The 19,582-nt window shown below is 42.4% G+C and overlaps 1 protein-coding gene across 1 annotated transcript in view; it reads left to right on the top strand.

Annotated features, from left to right (window-relative positions):
• Positions 1 to 17,004, top strand: part of nherf2 (NHERF family PDZ scaffold protein 2) — a 40,073-nt gene extending 23,069 nt beyond the window's left edge. The window contains exons 3-7 of the mRNA XM_066689008.1: positions 5,244 to 5,423; positions 14,840 to 14,993; positions 15,371 to 15,501; positions 15,842 to 15,910; positions 16,360 to 17,004. Of these exons, the coding sequence (XP_066545105.1) occupies positions 5,244 to 5,423; positions 14,840 to 14,993; positions 15,371 to 15,501; positions 15,842 to 15,910; positions 16,360 to 16,524 (699 nt within the window). The 3' untranslated portion in view covers positions 16,525 to 17,004. The remainder of the gene's footprint in view (positions 1 to 5,243; positions 5,424 to 14,839; positions 14,994 to 15,370; positions 15,502 to 15,841; positions 15,911 to 16,359) is intronic.
• The last annotated feature ends 2,578 nt before the right edge of the window (positions 17,005 to 19,582 follow it).

Consider the following 19,582-nt stretch of genomic DNA (forward strand, 5'->3'; position numbering starts at 1 on the left):
TTAGTGAGATGCTTCCATCAAAGAAAAACTATCGACCTCAGTGTGGTATTAATAAACCGCAGCGTGGGGTAAATATCACCGTGCGGCCCTGAGAGGTCTCTGTACAGGATTGAGAATGAGAGATGCACCGGAGAGGGTGGATACTCACTACGTTCATCTGATGCAAACTGACATAAATTATATTGTCAAGATCAAGTAGCGCTGCGTTGGTATCTGGTTAGAACCATGTTGTTGTGGTTGTACTTGTCATGAGAATGTTATATATAGATACTGTATATATTTTCCTATATAAGAAGAGGCTGTGACTATCTGATAAGCACAGACTTGTATTTACAACAAGAGAGATACCTGCTTAGGACCCATTGTGTGCTGAGTATAACGAGCACAAATTGTGCATCTCGACCACAGCTCTGATGACAAAATACTATGGGGTCTAACTTTGAAAGAGGGGCTTTCTAATTAGCCACTAAAATGGTAATTTGCAGTAGGACAGACCTGAAAAGATCCTGGTGAAATCTGACAGTGTTTGGAACACTAGTGTAGCAGCCCTGGCCTTATCCTTTCAGAAATAAAGAGGCGTCTGTTTCTTTTCCTGTGTCAAGTGTTTCTTTTTTTGCTTGTTTTGCCAGCCATTAGCTGCATTTCATGCCTGCGCAAGCATTCAAGAGGACACAATATTGTAAGCTAACAGATGAGTTGTGTTTCGTTCACCCCCGTGATTCCTGAACGCAAACAAGATAGTCGTGGATCTGGACATTGAGGACAGACAGAATCTCTAGCTGTAGAAGCAGCATGATTCCAAACAGTGATTCTGGGTTTCCACCCGACATTCACTCAAATGTTTATTACAGTTTTTATGAATTTATTAATTTATTAACACATTTTCTTGCAATCATGCCTAGCCCTTAACAGGTGCAATAGCAGGCATTATTCCAAACTGCAACAGTTTACGGTCTACTATATTGCATAATGTAGGAAGAGCTTCATGGTTTATGTTATGTGACAGGGCCTCATTGTGAAGGAAACGGGAAGATTTATGTTTAGTTCAAAATTAAGACAGGTTTAACTCGGTGAGCAGGTACTAGAGGTTACCAAAATAACTTTTGAAAGAGCAGCTCAACTGAGACGAGCTCAACGACTGTTTGATCTTCACAACGGTCTATTTGTGTGGGAAACAAGACCACAGCACACTGCTTCAGGTTCCTCTTGCCCTTGATACTGTTTTGCCACCCAGTTCACTTCACTTTTTACATCAATAACACAAGCTTGTGTTGTTTACTTCAATGTGTGAAGTGTGCTGTGGCAACTCTGCAAAGGGCGCTATACCAAAAAGAGATTGTTTGATTGATAGATTGATTAATTATTGTGTCGGTTTTCACTGCCCCAAGCCTGAAAGCTTGGTGATGTCCTGTTTGTTTTATGTATCCATTACATCTTATAGTCTCTCAGGCTGGGTTTTTTCCAAGGGAGACAAAAGTACCATATTCCCCTGGTCTAGTTCAGAGTTGATAGTCCTCCTGGCTTTGAGTTCGGAAATTATTAAAATGACCCTGTGTAGCCTCCTGTTGGACACAGTGACCCAAGGGTTACTTCAACTCTCTGGGCAGGGATCCTAAATTAATAGTGGGTTTAGTAACATTATACAGCTTGTTCACATATTTTACTCTTATTATTTTGAGTTGTTTCTCCTAAAGGTTGAATTAATCAGTCTAATTAATGGACAAATCAATTGGCATTTTTTTCCTGTAGTGCAAACTTTGCCCTACATTTCCAGCAGCTTAAAAAGTCCAGATAAAATGACAAAATACAAATTGTTAATACCTCGTGTTATTCAGTAACAGTCAATTGTCCTTTTTAATCATTAACAAAGGCTATAGTGTAACCAGTCAGTGTAAATGCTGCGAATTTGCATCAGCATCAAAAATACACCAAGTAAAAGAGAAAACTTTAAAGGTGCCTCAAAAAGGTTCTGAATCACACGCAAATTCATGAGATGAATGAAGCATGTTTTTGGGAAGGCAATGGTTTTTGGTTTTGGTTTGTGCAGACAATATGTCCTCAGCTCCTTTAGTCTGTGATTTATAATGTCATTTCTCAGAGTCCCAGTCTGTCTTCATCTGGAACGCATTCCCCACATTGTGTGTGCAAATGTACACTCTGATGCGAAGGACCTGAAATGAGCAGGAAAGGCCCCAACATGCTGTGTGCTGCTCTCTTTGTGGTGAGCCAGCTGGGATCGGCACCGTGGGAGCCCCCGAGTCATCCCAGCGCTGAGAGACCCTGCTCAGAGGATGAGCGGGCAAACACGGACCACCGGGGTTACAGTAGACATGCAGGATATGCTGCTTTTGTCTGTTTAAGAAGCTGCGTCACGCCCAAGACCTGAGGACCTCTGCAGAGACCTCTGTGAAGGTTTTCCCCAATTTCTTTTCCACTGCCACAAATGGAGCAACTAGTTCAGATCGTGCCTCATCGTGTATCAAAAAATTGGACTGTCTGCAATTATTTCCTATTGTGTAGGTGAATATCCTTTAATTCTTTAATTTACCTAAATAAACTTTGATCACCAGCAGAGACCTCTAATATCCCAGCATTTATTCATCCACCCACCCCCATAATTACAAGGATCCCCGTGTCCCCCCGCAGTGCGCTATTCTCCCCATGGGTCTTGGCCCGTGAGTTCTCTGCGTTGCCGAGGAGCTGGATTTCTGAAAGGCTTTGGTTTCCTGGCCTGCAGTTCTGGGAGCGGTTCCAGATTTCCATCAGATCCCTGGTGCATTGTGGGAGTGAGGGCCTGCACAAAGACAGTGGGGGGTGGGTCGATGGGAGTGGGATAAGGACCACATGCCCCACTGTCTCACAATGGGGGGGTCCACACAGAGACTCTCTAAAATTACATTTCCCAGGCGAAGACTTGGCAAACATTTGCGAATGGAAACCAGGCAGATAAGGGGTTGGTTGGAAGATTCAGAAGTTCTCCAACCACCTCCCCCCAGGCCTGTTTTCAAAAATGTTTATCTCTTTCAAAGCTGTGTCCGAGTGGCTTCGTCAATGTTTCAGGGCAATTCCAGGGCAGTTCAGTATTTACAGAAAACTAGGTTCAGCAAACTAGCCTCATGCTCGTTCCAAACAGGAAACAGGGGCCGCAGTTATTGTGAAATCCAATGCAATGACTATACCTTCTGGCAAACACACAGCTGTGCAGGATTTTCTGGGCTGGGGGAAACAGAGTTTATAAAAGCACAAGCTCATCGGTGAATGCAAGGCAGCGTCACCACGTAAGAGACGATGTCAGACGGTAAATGTGAGATACAGTAATAGTTCACTACACATGCAAAATGGAGAAACTGATATAAACTACTTTTTTGCAGGACATAAAATGTTTTTGGGAATGCCGTGCTGGTGCATTTTGTGGTCTAAGATATGGGACCAAACTGTGTCTGCTATTGACAGGATTACATATAAACAGAAAATGCTGTCAGTGACATATGAGCTCGGACGTCTGCTTGCCTTCACGGTAAGAACAACGGCCAGTCAGTTCCCTCTGTGCGAGACCTGTTTCACTTTGAAATGACTGCCCTACCAGGCTCCTCAACTGGCAAAGGCCTCCAATCAGGGCACAGACTGGGCCCCAGAGCCCATAGATTGAGAGTCTGAGTCTGGATTATGTCACCGGCCCATTGTGACAGAGCTCCCACTGGGGCAGAACACTATTGACTGGGCGCCGCTGAGGTGGTTAGAATGAGGCCAATCAGAAACCAATCCAAAATCAATAATCAGAAACGAAGGCTTACGAAGGACGCCCCATTCATCTAATTAAAATGGTCCTCAGGCCCGCCAATACAGCCGGCTCAATGGTGACATTTGAGAGCCAAACGAGTGTCTGAATAGTTTTTTGCATCTCTGTAAAGTGCTTGTGGAGAAGGAGACAGACAGAGGCATTTGCATATTTATAAATCATTCAAAGCGGACAGAAAATGTAGAAGAGAAAGACAGGGTATGAAAATTAGATGTAAGCCTATGATTAGTTAAAAAAACACAGGTATCCATTTTACTTTGAAGTGTTCTTGCTTTTTTTAAACGAAGATTAGAGACCTTCCGAATTTGTAGCAAATGGCAGTTTGCAGCTGCAGTTTAGGGCTGGATTTGTGTTCTCTAAATACAAACTAATACAATTGCAATAAAATTAAACTAGTAAACAAACCTCTGTAGGAGAGTGAAAACCAGAAACCTGATATTCATTCCTCTCTGCAGAAATAAAGAAATAGATATTAATCTTAAACTTTCTCATCCATCTCTTAAAATGTATTTCCATCATAAGAGAGCAATAAAGCAAATGTCTGTAACATGAGCATTTAACATGAAGTCTAATTGCAACATAAACTTACTTGGCTGTAAATTATTATTTTACTATTTTGGTTGATTAATGTGTGAGGCAACGGGACGGCCTGACCCCTGGAGCGTCAGGGCAACGTGTGAAGCAAAGCATGTTGGGTCTCTTCTTACCTTACTGTGCTGTCTACACTCCTTTTTGTCCCCCCGCCATCTGGGGTTAATCCTGCAAAGATTAATTGAACCGTATCAGTATTAGATCCAGATGTTTTACACATGTAGCAGTCTGGTGGGATTAGCAATGCGTTTTATTATTATTATTTGTTGATTTATTTTACCTACTTCTTAATGCCCCTATTAAAGCTCAACTCTCCGTTTAGACCACCGAGTCCACAGTCATCACTCTGCCTAATGTACTCATTGTCTGACGAATGCAGATTAAAAACAAAAGGCACAGATAGAAGACCATTCTAAGTTGTACCAGTTGCCTCTCCCTGTGTAGGCTGTCATCAGATCTGAGCCCAATAATGCCAGTACATACGTGTGCATGTCTACCACTGATTAAACCACTAAAGCACAGTCATTCATGTGGTGCTGTCCATCTCTGGAGACGTCAATAATGTTGTGTAGCCCTGAATTTGAACCCCCTGGCAAACAGTTTTACTTACTTGAGGAAAATATATATATATGAATAGCAGCAGATTGAAATGCTCTTCCTGTTTTGTTAGTCAGTCTTTGTTGTTGTTTGTTTGTATATTTTTGTTAATAATTTTAGGTGTTGAACAACAAAAACAAAGCACAGCTATACTCTGCTAATAAATACTAACACAGAAACCTTTTCAATGTGAGTGGAGATGCCCAAATGACATACAACTAACCTACTGGATTGTTGTTTCTTTATTTTTTTAAAGGAAAGTCACAGGCAGATGAAAGAGCATCACCCCCGGCTGTGTCATCTGCAAAGAGGGGAAACGGGCTACGGCTTCAACCTCCACAGCGAAAGGTCCAAACCAGGACAGTACATCCGCTCTGTGGACTCGGGGTCGGCAGCAGCCAGGGCAGGATTAAGGCCGCAAGACAGACTAATTGAGGTAAGTAAAGGGGCTTAGCAGGTGGGGGGTCTTCTTTTTTTATCTCCTTAAGAACTAACTGACATGCACACTTTAATGGAATCTTACTTTCCACCTTCTGGTTGGTTATTTTTATTGATTCTGTCTCAGTGTTATAAAATGTTTTAGTTTTTTTTGTTTACATTGCAATTTGTGAAGCACATGGTTAAATATAATGAGACCTGCCGTTGTCCAACTAGTCGAACATATTTTTGGGTACACAACAATTAATGAGATTAAAACAATTCTCAGATACTTTTTGTTTGATTTGTATGTTATAACAATTCTGCTGGTTTCTGTATTAAAAGCATCTTTTTAAGAGATATCTTTAAATTAGGAAATTAAAGAGGTGATCTCTAATGGGTTTCTTGTTATATTTCCTTCAGATTTTATTATCATACCTATTTTCTTTTGTTATTTTTCCTACAATGTGTTGTTCGCAGCTGTTGGGCCATATGTCTCTGTATTGAAAAGGACATGCATTGCAAAGGAGTTTGCCTCTGTCCACAATTAGATGATTGTCTTTTCCAAAGCGATTGTCTTCCGTAAGCCGCCCATTCCTCTATCAATGTCAGGGGCTTTAATCCGGCCTTTAGATTAGCTATCATATGTTGCACTGTGCACTTTACTGCCACCCGCACTACATTTGAACATCCTGCAAAGTCACAGTTTAGGAGATCCTTTGATATGTTCTGCAAATGTAGGACGGAGTGAAATATATCTGTATTTTCCTGTTATTTTCCTGGTGTTGGTGGTTAAATTACCATATTTTTCTTAATGTTGTTCAGAACATTAAACTATGAGTAAAGGTCATTTTTCACGTGCGTCCTCAGTTCTTTGATCCTTTGGTTCTATGTGAAGTCTTTCGGTTGGGCTTGATGTCCTTGCTGCACGTTATTTTGTTGAACATGGTCAGAGTAAATCCATCAGGAAACCGAATATGGATCACGTTTCTAGCATCAGGTCTCCAACACGGAGTAAAACGTTATTTCCTTTGTTTTGATTTCCACAAATACAGCGTGGATCCTGGGAAGGGTAACTTCGTCGGGAACGGGTCTGTCTGGCTTTTGTCCTGTGTAGAATCAGAACAGCTTGCTGTGCACATCTGGAGCCGTCATATTGTGTTGTAAAAATAAATTAACAGAATAAAAAAAAAGGTTAGGGAGGTGGGAGCTCTCCTCATGCCGAATGTAAATTATCGAAATGTGAAGCCGTTCCCGGAGCTGAAGGCAGCTCTGACAGGGCCTAATCTCTTTACACATATCGTCAGAGCCCTGTAATGCAGCACAGATGTCAGTAGGTGTGTGCAGACACTCACCTTAGCAACTCAATTGAGGATAACCTGGCCGAATATCCAATCTCCCTCCATTATGCCAAACCATGGCCTTGGGTTTATTACCACTACAGTGTTATGGAGCTGCGAAAGCCAATCCTTTTGTAACTCAACCCACTCTTGGTTTACAGGAAATACGTATTTAATACTCCACAGGTGTGAAATTTCTCATATTAATGCCAGTTAGGACTTCGTACTGTACATGCATGATATATGTGTAAACTTTAGATTTGTGCAGTGTTTAATGAAGGTTAAGAACTGTTATGTGTGTATTTGAATTTGAAATGATAAAGCCTTCTTGCATTCTGGGAAATAAATTAAGTTTAGTTTTCGGCAATGCAGGACAAAGGAGCGCTGGCTAAGAATCAGATTTCAAGCACCCCACCCCACAGCTTCAGCCACTGCCCATTTTTGTTGTTGTAGTTTTTTACAAACGTTGTGTTTGCAGTAGTATTTCTCCAGAAATGATCCCGAGAATATAAAGTTTTAAGGCCTGTGACGTTCCCACATGCCAGAGCAGCGTGCTGGGGTCTGCGGAAATGTCCAGATGTCCCTAACATTTGACACTTGACAGTTCTCTGCCAGCTGTTTGTGTAACGAGACACTAATCTGTCAGGGGTGCTGGGGTCAGGCCACAAACCAGTGGGGGGGTTATAGCTTACAACCTGCATCTCATAAATGGGCTCTCTGTCAGGAGCAGAGCTGTGCAGAAGACCCGGTTTAATGGCTGTTGGTCAAAAACAAAACTAAAGCACTATGCATATGATTTTGTGCCAAGTTATATTACTATAAACAACAACAATATATACACATGCAATTAAATATGATCTGGGTCAACTATGGATGTATAGATGGGTGACAAATTAAAGGAAAAAACAACAAAGTTTCTCAGTAAGGTATTGGGCACCACAATGCTCTTGACACAGATTCTATGAGTCTCTGGACTCTACTGGAGGAATGAACTCCATTCTTCCAAAAGATATTCCCTCATTTGGGGTTTTGATGATGGTGGTGGAGAATGCTGTCTAACACATCGGTCCAAAATCTCCCATAGGTGTTCAATTTGGTTGAGATCTGGTGACTGTGAAGGCCATAGCATATGATTCACATCATTTTCATACTCATCACACCAATCAGTGACCCTCGTGCCCTGTGGATGGAGCATTGTCATCCTGGAAGAGACCACTGCCATCAGGATAGAAATGTCACCACAGGATAAAGATGATCACTCAGAACAACTCTAATGATTTGCAGTTGCCCTTCCCTCTAAGGGGACAAGTGGACCCAAAGCATGCCAGGAAAATGCCCCCCACAGCATAACAGAGCCTCAAAGCCTCATTGCAGGGGTCAAGCAGTCAGGCAGTCCTTCATATGAGTCATCCTTCACCATCTGACCAGATCACTTTTTTTTTTTTTCCACATCTCTGTAGACCAGTGCCTATGGTTTTTGCACCACTGAACTCTCAGATATGCATTTGTCTTTTTAATGAGGGGTTTATGCACTGCAGCCCTACTATAATATCCCTCTCTGTAGTTCTTGAATGACTGTTCTTGCTGACACAGTCTGATCACGTCCTGCATTGACATTCTCAGTCACCTGGGAAAGAGCTGCTCTTCTGTTTTTCCTTACATATCGCAGTAATGCACGAGCATCACGGTCATCGAATGTGCACTTTCAACCACAATTTCCAACCCTATTGTCTGATGTCTTTCCCATAGATCTAAATGCAGATGTGACTTTAGTCACTGCTCCTATTGAAACACTAGCCAGCTGAGCGCCTTTGTGAGTGAAGCTCATGCCATTTGTGCCCCAATAACGACCCCTCTTGCAAGGGCACGTAGATCCTTTCCTCTTGTCATCTTGATGCAAAATCAAGGTCAACTGGGCCTGCTTAGCATTTTTATAAATGCCACAGAGCATGATAGTCTGTTAATTGATTAATTGTATCATGCAGTGCACCTGTTTGGAGGCATCTGCATTCGTTATGTTCCTCCACTCATTTATTCAGGTTTTTCCTTTAATTTGTCACCCGTCTGTATGTATTGCACTTTAGGTTTGCTGTTGAAAAAGAGCTCAGTTTCTATAAAGAAATATACGAATCAAATGAGCAGAGTTCCTTATTTGCATTCTGAGCTCTGTCATCTGTGAATAATCGGTTAATTGGAGTCAATGTGAGCGAGTCTTTGTTGTTCTTTTCTCACATCATTTCTCTGCTGCTGGCTGAGCACACACATCGTGTTTTGACAGATTTGCTTTGTGCGCCAGATAATGAGATGATAGACACGATTAATGCAAAGCAATAGGCTGCCTTTGATGTCAAAAACTTTCAAAAAGGGCAGGACTCTCTTGCATTGACATTCAGTGGCTCACTGTTAACTGTCAGAATTGATCTGATCTTTGGTCAGAGCAGGATAAAAAAAAATATATCAATACAAATATTAAGAATGTAAATAAATAAACCAGGACGAAAATCCTGCCCTCTTCTCTCTGTACCTGTTTAGTGTATCACTGTTACCCAGAGCTGCCTGTTTCCTCTGAAGACAACCATGTGGCAGAGCCCCTGAAAGCAGTGGTTTTGGTGGGACACTAATTGTCTTCTCCCTCAGACTTCCAGAAGCCCATTTTTGCCAGAATAGCCTGAGAAAAAATAAAAGCTGGAACAACACATAAGTACTAACTACAGACAAAGTAAACAAATACATAAAATAAGTAAATGGCAGGAAAATGCAAAATGCCTCTTCAATAAAGCACATCTACAGGGGGGGTTCCTCCCATCGGTGCCAGTGGAGTAGCTCCTGGCCTCCATCCACAGCTGGAGGTTTACAATAACATGCCCTGCGTGTGTCTGGGTGTAGAGTGTGGTCAGTTGACACTGGCACTGGTCCAGGTGGTTGAGGTAACTGCATTATAACTGCAGCAATAAACTGGAGCGCTCATAGATTGATAAAAATAGAGAAAACAGGAGAGTGACAAACTGCACAGCTACCCACCAGTGGAATAACAGAAATAAACAGCGACGCCTGGCCTATTCATGAGTGACGGCCGTGCGATTAATATGTTTGTGCAATCAACCAGGCTCGCATTTCCTGTCTGGATTAGTGCGTATACCGAGGACACAATACAGGTCTGATTTGGAAACAGCAACACGCATTGTTCCTAAATCCACAGCGGCCACGTGAGCAGAGGTACCAGGTTTGAATCTCTGCAGCTCTGCTCTGATGTAGTGTGAGCCTTTCTGTGTGGATATTTTTAATGAATAGAAAGACGCAACTCTGTGTCCCCAAACACCCGACGCAGAGGGAGTTTGTTTTCAGTAAACTGATTTGACTGAAACACAAATACAGGTGAGAACAACAGTGGTGGCCCTCAGCAAGCTGTCCCCAGAGTTAATAACTCTTCCAAGTGTGCTATACACTTGTTTTTCAGACGATGGGATGTTACTCTAACAAATCAGTCACCTTTGCTTTGTTGGTCCAGGATGTAGAAGTTAAAATAATCAAAATTTTCACATCATTCATCTCAGTTCTTATCGGTGCTCAAAAGCAGTATTCAAGGGGAACATTGCATTGGCTTTTCCCTACGATGAGGGCGTCTAATCGGGGTCATGAAGATCTCTAATCCAGCATGTTTTATTGAATCATTTATAAACTATCAAACTATCCCAAGTTCCCATAACAGAAATTGAAGCGAGTGCATGCCAAGTTCCCTGGCTGTGTGTGTGTGTGTGTGTGTGTGATGCTGTATTTTATGTATGTATTTATTTATTTATTTATTTTGAGTCAGCTAATGTTATTAAGTTCAGCCGCTGGAATCGAGCCGTTACCTTTTCTAGCTGTTGTCTCATTTCATAAACAGGACAAATATTAAACAAAATACCTTTTAGGACAACCGATACTTGAAACCCACACTATTCGCACAGCAAGTGCTACTCGTAAATATTTGATCGGGAGTGGTGGCTGTGTTGCACAGCGCGAGGCCTCTTTGAGGTCAGCAGTGCCGGCACACAAGTGTGCGCGTCCCCTCTGTAAATGTGTGACTTTTACTTTCCGGGGAAAAAAATGTGTCTTTCTGAGATGTGTCCTAATAGGGCGAAGGATGTTCTGCCCTGAGGTGTGACAAGGTGCCTCTCTCTCTCGTCCCCGTGCTCGAGCCGGATGAGTGGGCCCTGAAAGTAAGTGGTTGCTAGGTAACTGAGAAGAAGCCGCAGCAGGGAGACAGAAACAGAACAGAGGGACAGCAAAGCACTCTGGGAGAACTCGGGGGGGTGGTGAACCCCAGTCGCTACTGGGCTGCCGGCCGACCACTGTGGCTCCTGTGGCACTGTGGCTATCCGCCTGGTTTACAAAAGCTCAGCACCACTACAATACAGAGATCTATAGAATATATATGTTTATATTATTATTACCAACCTAGATAACGAGCACATAATAGATGGGGAGATTATATAATAAACGTTGAAGAGAGAAGCTCAATGCGAATGGAAACATCTTGGGGAGCCTTCGTCCAGCGATATAGTGATGGTGATTATATATATATACACTCACCTAAAGGATTATTAGGAACACCATACTAATACTGTGTTTGACCCCCTTTCGCCTTCAGAACTGCCTTAATTCTACGTGGCATTGATTCAACAAGGTGCTGAAAGCATTCTTTAGAAATGTTGGCCCATATTGATAGGATAGCATCTTGCAGTTGATGGAGATTTGTGGGATGCACATCCAGGGCACGAAGCTCCCGTTCCACCACATCCCAAAGATGCTCTATTGGGTTGAGATCTGGTGACTGTGGGGGCCAGTTTAGTACAGTGAACTCATTGTCATGTTCAAGAAACCAATTTGAAATGATTCGACCGTTGTGACATGGTGCATTATCCTGCTGGAAGTAGCCATCAGAGGATGGGTACATGGTGGTCATAAAGGGATGGACATGGTCAGAAACAATGCTCAGGTAGGCCGTGGCATTTAAACGATGCCCAATTGGCACTAAGGGGCCTAAAGTGTGCCAAGAAAACATCCCCCACACCATTACACCACCACCACCAGCCTGCACAGTGGTAACAAGGCATGATGGATCCATGTTCTCATTCTGTTTACGCCAAATTCTGACTCTACCATCTGAATGTCTCAATAGAAATCGAGACTCATCAGACCAGGCAACATTTTTCCAGTCTTCAACTGTCCAATTTTGGTGAACTTGTGCAAATTGTAGCCTCTTTTTCCTATTTGTAGTGGAGATGAGTGGTACCCGGTGGGGTCTTCTGCTGTTGTAGCCCATCCGCCTCAAGGTTGTACGTGTTGTGGCTTCACAAATGCTTTGCTGCATACCTCGGTTGTAACGAGTGGTTATTTCAGTCAAAGTTGCTCTTCTATCAGCTTGAATCAGTCGACCCATTCTCCTCTGACCTCTAGCATCAACAAGGCATTTTCGCCCACAGGACTGCCGCATACTGGATGTTTTTCCCTTTTCACACCATTCTTTGTAAACCCTAGAAATGGTTGTGCGTGAAAATCCCAGTAACTGAGCAGATTGTGCAATACTCAGAATGGCCCGTCTGGCACCAACAACCATGCCACGCTCAGAATTGCTTAAATCACCTTTCTTTCCCATTCAGACATTCAGTTTGGAGTTCAGGAGATTGTCTTGACCAGGACCACACCCCTAAATGCATTGAAGCAACTGCCATGTGATTGGTTGGTTAGATAATTGCATTAATGAGAAATTGAACAGGTGTTCCTAATAATCCTTTAGGTGAGTGTATATATATATATATATATATATATATATATATATTAGATTCACACAAATGACAGGTTAACATTATTGTCTTATAAATGGCCACTACAGAGTTGTTCCAAACACTACCTCCTCCACAGGGTGTTTTACAGCCCTTGAGTATTGCTAAGGTCTTGTAATGTTTCTTCCCAGTTTCATCTCTGTGTACAATGGGCTTCTGTACATGGGTCAAATGGCCTCCTCTTCGTTTGTGAACTTTCTTATGTTCATAGATTCTTCTATTGGATGCTTTTAAGGAATTGTAAGCATTAGCACTGCATTGAGAGGCAGTGACCTAAATATCTCCCGGATGCTTTATGAATGTGATGTATGACTCAACACTTTACATATCATTTTAAACAAACTTTTTTTTAAATATGAAAACAAAGATGTGTTATAATTGTGCCGTGGGGTTCTAATAAACTATGGGCACAGTTGATAAATCTCAGCATGAAAGGGCCGATATGAATACAGAAACTGTTGAACTATCCCTCAGGGGTGTATCGGTTGCTCTGGCTTTGTTTTCTTGAACTGGAGTTTTTGCAAACCGAGTCGGCCGAAGGAGATCTTTGTAAATTGTTGTGAATTAGAGTTCAGTAATGACCTGTGTGCAAGTCGCCCTCTCGTGGCTCAGAGCTGTAACTGTAGACTTATAGCAGCCGTGCAAATCTGGCCGATTTCTGCATCTGTGCTGAGTATTGAGCTCGCTAGTTTGTCATGGCTGCAGATGGAAGCTCTTCAAGCAGACTTCAGTCATGCATGCTTTGCAAACAGTTTCCATTTCTGGTGTCACATGGTGTTAATGCCTGGGGGGTGGGGGGGGGATATTTCATGGAAATTCTACCAGAGCAAAAAAGTGGCACCAGTAAATCAGTTGACCAAATCAATTTAAAAGTGTCCCCTTGTGTGCCGTTACATTTCACATGGGGTGTGTATCTATACGCAGTGCAGCTGTGTTGTGGAGAGAGGGGAAGGTCTGGACTGACGTCTGTGCAAACTGAGCCCACTAGGAACGGGGGGCGAAAGCAGTGCTTTTAATGGTAAAGGGCAGAGAACAAAGAACTGTTTCTTCTGTGGCTCTGTGTTCGAGAGCAGGAGCAGAAGCATCTTCGAGCTGTGTTTGGCTAGGTCAGCGATAGAGTGCAGTAATAATGTGGCAGGAAAATTAGGATTGAAAAAAGACAAAAGGCTTTTGACATGAAATCATAGGGAAAGCTACATACAGATGTGCCTGTTCCTGAACATCAGAATGACTGATTAAAATACATTATTTCTGAAAAGTCTGACATGTAATGAGAACCATAAATCATGAACTACCTGGTATATTTAATTTAAGGGTATGGCATTGTAACCACATGTCACAATACAGAGCAGTAGTATTTGAATTGTATGGAATGAAAAATAAAAATGTTTTCCATATGTTATCCACTTGAGTTTAAATCTGTATATTTTTTCTGGTGAGATTAGTTTAACTGTCCGTAGATGTTCACCTGTTTTCGTTAGCAGTTTTTCAATGAATCAGTTACCGCTGTGAGTTTCCAGGGCTGGTGTCTAAGAAGCTACAACTGTCCCTTATAGAACTGTTTTCTAATTAATGGCGTTGTCCTCCTCTCTGTTACACTCTTCACAACTCAATACACTAATTTATTATCCAGCTGTTGTTGCACGATTCTTTCCAATCCAAACACTGAACTGTTTCACATTAAAATAACTCACAATTACAGATGATGAAATCATTTTGAAATGTGTGTGTGTGTATCTGTGTGTGTGTAGATATACAGTGCATGTCTGCTTTGAATTAAAATTCCTTGCCCTGTTTTTAATTACATTTTTCACATGACCCAATAGGAAGCGATGCGAATCAGAGCAGCCTCTTCATATCCAAAGGTCTTGTTCTCCCCCTCAATAAAAAAGTAATGTAACCCTTCCCTTCCAATTTAGTTCATATAATCAGAGGAATCAATTGATATGCATTAAAATACAGCTCTTAATCACATAGACTTCACCCAACAGAGAAGCTGACAGTGCTTTTAAAGATGATTTAGTTATTGTTTGGTATTATGTGTGTAGCCTGTGAGACTCATTAAAATGTTGGCCAGCAGACATGGAGGGCAGGAGTGTTGTGGTGTAGTCACTCCTGAAAGCTTTGGGAAGCGAAGTCAGCATATCGAGCTCCTCACACACAGCCAGCCCGGTGATACGCTGGTCTCTTAATCTCTCACGTTAATGAACACAGCCTCTCCCAGTTGCAGGCCGGCGCAGTAAGGCCGTGTCGAATTGTTTTGGCAGGTGAACGGCATCAATATCGAGGGCATGAAGCACTCGGAGGTGGTGGCATTCATCAAGGCCAGCCGGAGCGAGGCCAAGCTGCTGGTGGTCGACCTGGAGACGGACGAGCACTTCAGGATGATTGGGGTCACGCCCACGGAGAGTCACGTCAAAGGCAAGGACCGTCCGTACCCCCCGCAGAGCACAGCTCTCTGGCCCGCTGTCCCTGTCTCGTTGATCTTGCTGTCTCTCCCTTGCAGTTGTGCATGTGTCCACAGTTCCTCTTTGTCGTTAATTCCCATGTCCAGTCCTCGAGTCTCCTTGACCCCCAGTTTGGTTGTTCCAACATCAGTCTGTCTCGGACACAGTCGCTATATTACACAGCGCCTGCCATCCTTCAAATGGATGTGTCTGCATACATCTTTATCACTGCGTATCTAATACTGCCTTTTTGATGACTTCTTAGCAGCTCGATCAGGCTGTGAAACTCTGCAGTTGAAAGTATCATTGTCTCCATTCATCAGTATTGTCTATGTTTGTTTTGTCTCTCAGGCTTCGTGGCTCAACCAATAACTAATGGATCACCGAAGCCTCAGATGGGCCTCCCAGCCGAGGGGAGACGCCAGGCCTCGTTCTCCTCTTCCCACAGTGTGTCGTCCTCTACACAACTCTACAACACAACAGTACGTGTCTTTTAATGTGACGAGACAGGTGGGGGGGATATTGATACTCTAATGCCATTATAAGTGATGCAGCTCCTGCAGTTCAGCGTCCGGATGATTGGTCACAGGTACAGAACAACTGTGTGACATGAGCATGACCTTCAGTGCGTCCCAGTCTTCATCTTATATGCCAGAATAGGGTTGCCATATCAGATATCCTGTGGAGATCTGGGAACAATAAACAGAAACACAATCAAGGTGTTTTTATTGGCGTGCAAGGATTTAATTGGAAATCTGTAATGGAGCGGAGTTGGCGAAGCTGCAGTGTGCCTAGCTAAGTGTTTGTTGTGTGTTCCTCCAGATAAATGGCAGCTCCACGTCAGAGTCCTCCCACACAGACCTCCAGAGCAGTCCGGAGAAGGAGGCTGAGGTAATACAAGGGCATTGGGGTCCTGTACTTATATATATATATATATATATAAAATATACAGCAGTGCTAATCAGGTTGAAGCAAACAGCCCTGAGAGAGGAACGCTGGCTCCTTGAAGGCATTCCTCTCCTCCAATAAGAGCCCTTCTTGTAGAGCTGTAGAAAGACTTGGACTGGCTACATGGCTTGGACTTGCAGGAGTATCAAAATAATAATATTAATAGTATGTAGTGGATTTTATTCTGTTTTACATTTCTCACAAATCCTCAATCCTGCAACACCTGCCAAAATCACGTCAGGAATAATAGCAGAGAATCAAGTCTTAATCGCCTTAAATAAAACGAGATAAGAATCTAGAAGAGGCTACGAAGTCCTCCATGAAGTCTTTTCCCTGGCCGTTGGCTCGGGTGTCTCGCCGTTTCTCTTAGTTTGTTTGTTTTCTGTCTGCAGGCGGCAGAGGAGCAGGATCGTGACAAGGACCCCTTCATAGAGAGCGGCCTGCGGCTGAGCCCCACGGCAGCGGAGGCCAAAGAGAAAGCCCACGCAAAGCGGGCCAAAAAACGGGCACCGCACATGGACTGGAGCAAGAAACATGAGATTTTCAGCAACTTTTGAAACAAAAGAAAAAAGAAAGAAAACAAAACAAAACCTCCCACTACCTGACTTGATTTTATATTGTGGAGAGGGACAACACAAAATAATTCACAACAATAGCAGAAACAAAACAGAGAATCCCGTGATTACACGAGGGTGGACACGAAGAGAACTTTAAAAAAAAATTGCGAACAGATTGAAGCAAAAGAAAGTCTCCTTGACAGACAGAAAGCGCGACCAAAGTGGCTCACCCTGTCCCGTGCATCAGGGGTGCGAGGACGTGCGCCTAGGTTACCTTATTATCATGTAGAGGTTTGTTATTTACTGTATGTGACGTATTTACACATTAGCGGATGAACAGTGCATTACACCTCACGCCTTCTTTCTTTGATTGTTTTCACTTCGACGACAATAACATCACCTCTTTAAGATTTGTTTTTTTATTAACCGTAGATTTCTCTCCAGAAAACAATAAACTGTTGTACGTATATAAAGGTCCAACATACGATGTTGAATTTTTTATCCAATTGTTTTAAACTATACTTTTTTAATCAAGGTAGACACATCAAAGGATGTTGTTGGCTAAATTCTGCAACTCGGAACAAACCAGAAACAGGAAACAGACACTGTGGGCAGAAGCGTAACTTTTAGAGTAAGTTTAAATGTTTAGGGCAGTTCTTTGTCAGGTAACCACACTGGGGTATGAAATCTTTTATAATTTCCTGTGGACTGAACTAAAATATGCATCAGCATCAGTTTGTAAGCGTAGGATTTGGGTAGCTACACCAACCATTTCAAAATGTTGAAGCTTCTACTCCACGCTGGCGCAGGAGGAGACCAGTCACAATATTCAAATGTGCAGCTGTATTAATTTCAGTGAACCATAAGATGTTTGGCAAGGCATGCTGGGGCAAAAGTCCTTTTGCACATTTGACACTTTATCAGTATTACTTAATTGTGAAAGCAATTGCACAAATTTAAAAAGCACTTGTATCCAGCATATTTCCCCTTCTATAAAGCCACCTATCAGCAGATATATTAGTTCTGTTCTCCTGGAAGATTAACCCAGTGTGGGATTTAAGCATCTGTTCCTAATCTGGAGTGTTGAAATGATTCGGACTAGAACCGATTAGCCCCCTTTACACTGAAACCAGCTGAGCACTGAGTGTTGTGCCAGGATGAACGAGCTGCCGCCAACAGCAAGGTCTTGAAATGAAAACTCTCCAAGCCGCAGTAGGGAGATTTGCGCTTCAAGGCGAGCTGTTATTCACCGACCACCCAGGACTGGACGACACAAAAACAATGGGCTTGTGTTGCTGGACAGCGCTGAGATCTGTCTGAACAAAATCACTGCCAACCACTGAAATGTGATGCACCTTTACTCATGTAAAGTGTAGGCTTTCTGAGAGGGAAAGCAAATCACTCTGAAATAGATTATTTTTATTCTGTTTTAGTATTTTAATCTATGAGCATTATATACAATGTCATTTGTTAGTTATGATATAGGTCGACAGATACATTTAGAAGCACTTTTCTTATTGTTGTGGCAGAGTTTTCACTGAATTGAAGGCAGAGAGAGAGGGGGGGGTATTCTTGGAGGCATGAGTCATGGTACCTGGGAGAGTCTGGGAGTAAAAGTCAGATGCTTTTCATGTTACGATGAATGGTACAAGGAATGTTACTTTGAATTCCTGCATCGAGCTTCGTGCAAGTTCTGCCCTTTCAAATGCATACTTTACAGGCAGTAAGGAAATAGAGTATGCAAAATGTAATGTAAATGTGAAAGGGAGGATGAGGGTTTGTCTTTGAAGATCACACGTAGGTAAATTCTCGAATACCCTTTCCCAGTGGAGCAGTGTTGTAACGTGCTTATTTGCATCAACACACTGTAAGCATCTACACTCCGGTGGGTCTGTGAAATGCCACAATTACAACTACCACACAACTCTTTGTCTTATGATGATATTATTCATATATTACACCATTCATAATTTTTGCTGTTTTTAAGTTCTGGCACAAAAACATTGCTGACAAAACATTTCACGATGCTCAAATGGCAGACTGTTTGGGAGGACGTGCCTTTTGAGTGGTTTGTTATTGTTATTATTACTATTACTATTATTACATTTGTTTTAGGACTCACTAGCAGAACATGTGAAAATGACCTGCTCTGTGGTGCTGTGCAGCTCTGAGTCAGTGGGAAGGGGGCAATGGGAATGAGTGTGAGAGAAGTGGCGAGTCAATAAGTTACCCCAGGAGGGTCGATCAGTGCTTAAACTCATTGTATAACTCACTGACATGTTCAATTGGCCTATGCGACTGTATTGAGACTCTTCCACCCTTTTAGGTCAGGCCATATAAAGTGAATTGTTTCCCAGAGGGTACCCTGATTATCATTCCCATCCAGGCTTAAGAGCAGCAAGCAGCACATAAAGATGTAACGTCTTATATTTCTAGACTAAAGTACGACATTATGCTTCTCCTGGAAAATATGCCAGGCTTTAGCACTGATGTAAAAGGCCTGTCTTGTTCCTTGAAGGACCTAGTTCATTTCTAAATCGCATCAGTGCAGGAAACCACGTCAGCTACTTTACATGACCACTGTTCACACTGTCAACTCGTTTCCCTGTGAAATATTCCTGGAAATAAGTCTGGATTGGAGGGTAGCTGTTATGAATTTGAGTTAAGGCTCATGAGGAGATGTTTTAAATGTCTCAGCATTGATATTCATAACAAAAACATATACAGTGAGGGAAAAAAGTATTTGATCCCCTGCTGATTTTGTACGTTTGCCCACTGACAAAGAAATGATCAGTCTATAATTTTAATGGTAGGTGTATTTTAACAGTGAGAGACAGAATAACAGCAAAAAAATCCAGAAAAATGCATTTAAAAAAAGTTATAAATTGATTTGCATGTTAATGAGGGAAATAAGTATTTGATCCCCTATCAATCAGCAAGATTTCTGGCTCCCAGGTGTCTTTTATACAGGTAAAGAGCTGAGATCTCAGCTCGTTACCTGTATAAAAGACACCTGTCCACAGAAGCAATCAATCAATCAGATTCCAAACTCTCAACC

Source organism: Amia ocellicauda, chromosome 17 (assembly GCF_036373705.1).
Source record: "Amia ocellicauda isolate fAmiCal2 chromosome 17, fAmiCal2.hap1, whole genome shotgun sequence".
Classification (NCBI taxonomy): Eukaryota; Metazoa; Chordata; class Actinopteri; order Amiiformes; family Amiidae; genus Amia; species Amia ocellicauda.